This window comes from Anarhichas minor, unplaced genomic scaffold (genome assembly GCF_050575085.1).
Source record: "Anarhichas minor isolate MPS153535 unplaced genomic scaffold, ASM5057508v1 ptg000007l, whole genome shotgun sequence".
In the NCBI taxonomy this organism is placed as follows: domain Eukaryota; kingdom Metazoa; phylum Chordata; class Actinopteri; order Perciformes; family Anarhichadidae; genus Anarhichas; species Anarhichas minor.
This window is the reverse complement of record NW_027466453.1, coordinates 4,366,705-4,374,607: the sequence shown is the minus strand read 5'-3', so window position 1 is coordinate 4,374,607 and position 7,903 is coordinate 4,366,705. Positions and strand designations below refer to the sequence as shown.

The 7,903-nt window shown below is 41.5% G+C and overlaps 1 protein-coding gene across 1 annotated transcript; it reads left to right on the top strand.

Moving 5' to 3' along the window:
* The first annotated feature begins 1,559 nt into the window (after positions 1-1,559).
* Positions 1,560-7,519, top strand: LOC142940569 (deoxyribonuclease-1-like). Its single transcript, XM_076083086.1, has 8 exons — positions 1,560-1,697; positions 2,423-2,511; positions 2,673-2,759; positions 4,602-4,711; positions 5,078-5,190; positions 5,296-5,447; positions 5,562-5,652; positions 7,331-7,519. Exons 1-8 carry the CDS (start codon positions 1,560-1,562, stop codon positions 7,376-7,378), a joined length of 828 nt encoding a protein of 275 aa, XP_075939201.1. The 3' UTR covers positions 7,379-7,519.
* The last annotated feature ends 384 nt before the right edge of the window (positions 7,520-7,903 follow it).

Here is a 7,903-nt window from a genome sequence, read left to right as displayed (position 1 = left end):
TTTTTGTTTTTCACAATTTAAAGTTTTTAAGGTGCAAGTTTGAAAGTAAATTTCTCTTATATTTTTAGAAATCTTATTATTTCTAAATGCAAAAACACAAAAACAACACGAGCCATTAAATGCTCTCTCTAAGTTGTATTGTACATGCTTGTATTCTCAGTGGTTGGTGCATAACAGATTTATTATGTATCAATTGTGAAATCCTTCCACAAAACATACTGCAAATGTTGTCATTTGGAATTTTACTTCCATAATATTTTCCAAATAAGTTCTTCCACATTCATCTACTGTCAGGTTCAATGTGTTTGCATGCAACCCTTACATGGGACCTGACAGAAAATGTACTTTTTTACAGAAGACTCTACACTTCCAAACACATCAAAGCAGTACACACTCTAAATGTCACACAGCAGGGGCGGATCCACACGTTGTGAACATTCGGGGCTCAGCCCAAACCTGGTGGGGGGGCAGTCATTTTTTAGTGACCTATTTACGGCAGCTTTGTGCACGCAAGCAAATTGAGATAATAGAACAACTAAAATCTATACATCTTTCGGTAAAAACATGATAGTTGCCAAGGAAACAATCATCCTGTAGAGTCTACATGCTGTATTGTATCTTCTTGTTCTCAAACTGTATTCATCATTCTCAAGTCAAAAATTGTCTTATGTTACTATTTCTTAAATTCCATGACATACTTAATTAGGCTAGGAATTAAGCATTAATGATCTGGAACCTATTTTTGTTACACAGTTGGAGAACAATTCTTGCAGATTATCTAACATTATACACAGGGACTGGTTTTGCTTGATCTTTAATAAGATGTTACTAACAGAATAATGATTCTCCTGCTGGAGTAATAATTTACCCAGGATGTCACGATCAGGCTTTGCCTTCTGTGTTCTGTGTGTGTCTTTCTGTAGCTCCTCACTCTACCTGTCAGCCACTCCCTCAGCACCAGTCTAACTCCCTTCACCTGCCCCTGATCACTAATCAAGCACTCCCTCATCAGCACAGCTCTCCTCACCTGTTCTAGCCACTATTTAAACCTCTGCCTCTCAGTCACTCACTGCCAGATCATTGTGTTCTACCGGCCCATTTGTCTTGTCCTATTCCCGGTTTCCCCGTCTGCTTGCCTTGTCTCGTTCCTGCTGGACTTTCCCCCTCGTCTCTTGTCTTGTGCTTGGACTCCCTGTTGTGTTATGATAACGATTCCTATTTGTGTTTAATAAACACCTGCTTCACGCTACTCTGCCTGGTCTGCGTTTGAGTTCTCTACCACACCCCGTGACACAGGATGCCTCTGCAAAAAGCAGCACATGAAACGCCGGGTTGCCGACTCGCTTTGGGATAAACTGCCGGGAATAGAGATCCTGCTGCGTGTGTCCAGGGGTGCAGGTGTTGGTGCGTCTCTGACTCCCACAGCAGGGCAGAGAGTCTTTCAGGCTCCTCTAGCATGCAGTATAACTATTACATGCTAACTGTCCATGTGTCATACAATCAAGATTTAGGATGATGTATTTTAAATATACACACTAATGTGACCTCTTTGGCTCAGGATGCGTTGGGTGTGTGTGTTGGGCCTCTTGTTGGTCCTGCTGCATCTGTCTACCTCCCTGCTGCTGGGAGCCTTCAACATCCAGCAATTTGGAGACAAGAAATCCAAAGACGTGACTCTCATGAATTACATCAGCGAGGTCTGAAAATGTTTTATTTTTTCTTGCATCCAATATTCCTTTTTTCTAAGACTGTATCTCATCGATATAAAGAGGATATATTTTGAACAGCGCTGAGTAACGTTAAAATACCACAAGGTTTACCCGACATCTGACCTCCCTTCAATTGCAATAAGTTGGTAGCACATTAGAAAGCACATTAGAAGTATGAGCATGTCGTTAGATTTAGTTACAATACTGTATTGTTCAGAGGCTTTTGGAGATTAAAGGGGCACTCCAGCTATTTTATTTCAAATCCATAAAGTTGGGGGATTCACAAGAGGAGATTAAAATAAATTGTAATAAATAAATAAAAATGGATCCTACATTTACCATAATGTAATTTACTGACTTTGGTCTTTGTTAGTATTTGATAACAACAAAGATTAAATAAATGAAACAAGTTATATGGGGGCAAGTGATTAAAAAAAAAAAAAACATTAACGTTGAACCCTGTTATGACCAGTGAAGCTTTTAAGTGAGGAATTAGTGAAGTACCCCTTTATTACCTAGAACAATAACCATCACAGATTATTTAATTTGAGTGGAAAAGGAGATGTTATGTTGGTTCACCTCTTTTAGTTCTGTTTCTCTTTGTTTCAGGAGAACTCTACTTGAATGGAATGAAACTAAACAGACCACGAATATAATAAGACGGCACTGCAGCAAGAACTCTAATCAGATATGTGTTGTTTTCTGTTTCTCAGATTGTCTGTCGCTACGACATCATTCTGATCCAGGAGGTCAGAGACCCGGATCTGGAAGTGACCACAAGACTCATGACGGCCGTCAGCAAGTTAGACTAACCACACACCTTATATAGTGCTTATATTACTACACACAGAATATAGTGACCTTCTGTAGAAGTTAAGTTGGACGGCTCATGAACTCACATTATGATTTGAGACAAACTAAATGATGCTCTACATCTGTGTGTGTTTGTGTGTGTTTACGCAGTCGTTGTCCTCAGTTGGTGTACAAGTACGTCGTCAGCGAGCCTCTGGGTAATACTTCCTACAAGGAGAGATATCTCTTCCTCTACAGGTAAACAGAGAGAGGCAAAAACAACCGATCCTCTGCAGGAATCCTCCGTTGAGACCCCACATCAGTGAACAGAAAACAAACTATTTATCTTTTAAAGTTATACTTCAGATCTGCACAGTGTCTTTGTCCTTATTGTCAGCGATTAGTGCCAGAAAACTACTCATGTAAAAGTAGCCAACATTACAATTCAAATACTCAACTACAAGCATTCAACATCATAAGTATTATCAGAAAAACATAAAGTATCACAAGTATAACCACATAATGCAGCAGACTGAGCCCTGTCAGAGTAATAGATTACAATGCTAGATTATTATTGTTAGCTGGTCTTGGTGGAGCCAATTTGAACTAATTGATTTACTGTTGGGCAGTTTAATCTGTACCAATGCGTCATGTTACAATGTATGTTACATGTTTTATGTGAAAGCACAATCTGAGAAGTAACCTTAAGTAAAGTAACTGAAGTAAACCTTCATTGTAAATATTTGCCTCTGAGATGTAGTGGGGCGGACGTATTTAGTAACAGGAAATGGAAACACTCAAGTACAAGTAACTCAAAATTGTACATGTGTATAGCGTCCAAAACTTGCAGCAGAATGTAAACCTTAAGTTGACACGTGTTTCTGGTCCTATGCACATAGCTCACACACTGCTCGTAGGTGAAAGCAAAACAGGTTTTATTGATCCAATTTCCCTCGTACAAGTTGGTGAAACAACTTCCTTTCTTCCTAAAAGTATCGCTGTTTATCTGGACACACTCAAAGAGTCCACAGATTAATCCACAGATTGTTCCACAACATAATCCACATAACACGGTTACTCCCCACCACAGGTTGTTATGAAAGATGGTTCAGTACAGATATTAGCAGATCAGAGTTTAAGGTAAATATGGGTGATCATGTGTCACATGCTGTGCTAGAAAACTCTACACTTTTGACAGCTTTTCGTGCCATCGAATGCAATTTCTCAACAAAGGCACTTAAAGGGCCAGTGTGCAGGATTTAGGAGCATCTAGTGGTGAGGTTGCAGATTCAAACCAACTCAACGCCTCTTCGCTCATCCCTCCTTTTACAAGGATGTCGGAAAACTACAGGCGCCTTCAGGTAACACAAAAAGCCAGCGTTTGGTTTGTCCATTCTGGGCTACTGTAGAAACACGGAGGACTCTGTGAAGAAGACACACTCTCTATGTAGCTATGAAAGACTCATTCTAAGCTAACAGAAACGCAACGATTCATAGTTTCAGGTGATGAAAACATGCAACAACCATCACTCTGCAAATAGATCCCCCAAAATCCTACACACTGTTCCTTTATGAATGCAAATGACTTGCAGATGTGTTGTGAAAAATTTAAATCCATTTGAAATTCCCTTTTTATATGGAATGTCACATAATTGCATAACATGCACAATATACAGCATAGCCCAGCATACTATCTACTATATAAATAGCCCACTTTAAAAACACCAAACACATCATGAAATCTAATTTCTGCAAAGAATACTGGTGAATACAGAGTACGTTTTGGTCCAGCTGTATTTAGTAATACAGTCTTCATTTGGTAATTATATGTAAATTTGTTTGGCAAAAACAGCAAACATGACACTTCTGCACATTACATTCATCCATTCACACATTCAGGACCGGTCAAGCTGCTCCCGAGTGGTCACAGGACCGATAAACGACGATGATGAACAACTTGTGAAAATGCTCCAGCAATGCTGTGAATAGCTGACTACAAGAAAGAGTTGATGAGCTTTAACCGCTTTTTAAAGACTACTTCAAAAGCAATGTGTTTACAGGAAGTGAGAGATGTGGTTAAGTACTATCTTTCCTCTGCAGGGTGGGGATAGTGTCCGAGGGTAGATCCTACACCTACAACGACCCTCACGGTTTCTACAGACGCTTCAGCCGGCCGCCCTTCATCGTTGAGTTCTCCTCCACACACACCGGTAGGCTCTGAAAGAGTGCGGCAAAGAACAGAGAGCGATAACTCTTCCTCACTGTAGGACGCCAGTGATGTAGATTGCCTCTCTCGTTAGGCGACCAACTGAGAACTAAACACCAGACGTGTGTGAGAGATTCTGAGGTCACGATCCGTTGGTCACCAAGGCCCCTTTAGAAAATGTTTTGTCTTCAGTTGAATTCTGACTGCCATACAGTATTTATGTCCGCCAAATAGGGCCGGCAACTCTGTGCTGCCACATTTAAAAGACAGTGAGCTCACTTTTTTGTTGAATGAATCATGTCTGCCATATCCAAAACATCAACTTGCCTCTTCGTTCACTCACTCCTTTCTCCTTCCTCCTGTTTTATAGCTGTGGGGAAGTTTGTTCTGATCCCCCAGCACACCTCTCCAAGCGACGCTGTGCTGCAGATCGATGCCCTCTATGACGTGGTGGCTGATGTCAACACCCGCTTGAACACCAATGTGAATGTTCTCCTCCAGAAAACACAATTATTTTTTTTTAAAACTGGATGATTAATTTGTTATACGAGATGGGGATGGTTGAAATTATTTCTACTCTCCCTGCAGAACATCGTGCTGCTGGGCGACTTCAACGCTGGCGGCACTTACGTAAAAGACTCCGACTGGAAGAAGATCCGCCTCTTCACGGACAAGAGTTTCCACTGGCTGATCACCAACGATCAGCACACTTCAGTGAAAACCGGCTTCCCTTATGACAGGTGCACACACACACACACACACACACACACACACACACACACACACACACACACACACACACACACAATCAGGTGTACAGACTCTAAATTCCACTCCTCTTCCTGTATCTGCAGGATTGTGGTCACTGATGACATGATGAAGGGAGTGACTGGCAGTGCTGGGGTCTACAACTTCATGTTAGACTTTGGTCTCACCTTGGACGAGGTAAAAACAACTTTAGCTTTAACTCTCCTCTGTGATAGAATTCACATCAGTTGCAATTTACAAAAAGACCGGGTCTATTAAGAGCAGTTTATAAAGAGCACTTTCATGTTGTCGCCAGAGAAATAAATGAAGGAGTAGAACGGACATAGAACTAGGCTCTGGCTCGGTGCTACAGCGGGTCGTCCTTCAATCAGAGGATGGCTCCTGAAAGCTGTGCCTTCAGTGTATGTGTGGGATGAATGTCAGTTAGTCCTGAATGCTTAGTCCTCATGGGCAGGTGGCATTTTGCATGGCAGCCCCTGCCATCAGTGTATGAATGGGTGAATGACATGTAGGGTTAAAGCAAGTACATTTAACATTTACATTCACATTCAAATCAATGTGGCAGGATAGTCAGAGCGTGGGCCATTTTTTTGTTTTTAAAATTCTATACAAGTTTCTAAAAGCAATTATTTAGTCATGAAAAAGAACAGAGTATTTAAGAGTAGCTCCTTGCTGTGATAAAATCCTACAAACCACTTAATGTTTCATCCTCTTGTCACAGCGTAGGAAAGCACATCGCTATTGTCATGGATCATTTATTGTAACCAGCATTAACTAGCTAGCTAGCTAACTAGTGGACAGCTGACTAAGTGGCTAGCTTGCTAGCTCCATCATGCTTTAATGCTACACTGGTTACAGAATATGAGCTGAGCTGCAGGCTGGAGGCCAGCGGCAGCTCTGGGTCTAACTCCGCCTTACTCCCCGCCACTCCAGGGAAGGACAAGCTAGCATAACTATCAATAATCACAATTTTTTTTTATACTGGTCAAATGATCACAAAACCGTTAATTGCGTTCTACTCCTATTTCATTTCAATGGTTTTCTCCTTGCAGCAGTGATGTAGAAGTATAGTCACGGGTTGGTCAGTGCACAGTGACATCACTGTTGGGAGGTTACAGGTGCAACAGATTCTGAACACGAGGAGGTGTCAGTAAGGTGTTATTATGGATCCCACTGCTCTTCTTGGCAAGACCCGCCCTGCGCAGCCATTCAAGCGCAAGGATTGGCCAGCAACCATGCTCACCGAGGTACTGGTAGCCTGATTTGTTCAGGTTCTATGTCCTGACCAATGGGCTGTACTGGCCCACGCAAGTAAAGGTCTAATGCCTTACCCTAACATTGTCACCAGCTACACAGGGCGGTTTTGCCAAGAAGACCAGTGGGATTCATAATTACACATCAGTGTATCAAAGTCCACCTCCACGCACCTCTAAAACTCACCAAATAATCAGATTTCAGGAAGGTTTAATACTGGAAATTCCCAGACCAGCCGAGCAATAGTTCAGCTCAGGGCCCCAAATAATGCAGCAAATTTTAATTCTTGACTATTTTTTAAAACAAACTTGCACACATGCTTGGAAAACGGTCATCAGTTTTGGTTGATGGTGCTGAAACATGTAAAACCAGTACTGTATGTAGTCCTTTAGTGATGCAAGTGAAAAGGGTATTTTGATGACTTGAGTTTTACAAAACATAATAAACCTGTTTTCTGTCTAACCGAGGACATTTTGCTGAAGCTGGGACAACTAGAAATTGTGCCACAGGAGAAACCTACAATGTTTTCTCTCTCTCTCTTTCTCTTTCTCTTTTTCTCTCTCTCTCTCTCTCTCTCTCTCTCTCTCTCTCTCTCTCTCAGGCATTGGCTGTCAGCGACCATTTCCCTGTGGAGGTGAGGCTGAAGTAAAAGGGTACCTGAATCATGAGTGCCAAAACCGTTGCAGAGACCTCCACGGTGAATTGGGATAATGATGACTCAGTGGGGGAACCCGCTGCAACCATGCAGCGTTGAATTGACGAGACCAAAATAAAGAAATTATTTCTGCTGTTCTGTTTTATTGTCATTTCTTTCAATGTTTGAAGCAGCACAAACAAAAGTCCATTCACCTTTATTGTATCAAGTAGCAGCAACATTTTCAGAGGTATGTATCGAAAACGTTGCACAAAAAACTAAAGCTATCTGCATGTCGTGACGCCAGCAGTAGTAGCAGTACGTCTGTCTCTGTTGCCTTGAAACCGAAAGAGACTTTGTGAGGATCATTTTTAAAGATAAAAATGAAAGTGACGATGTGATTTTTAACAGCTTCATTTCATTCCTTAATCACACGAATCAATCCTCTGACAACAAAAACCATCATTGCTTCAGATATTTCAGGCTAAATGTAGATAAAACTGTGAGATCACAAAGGCATCGCCCACTGTGGGCTGTTCA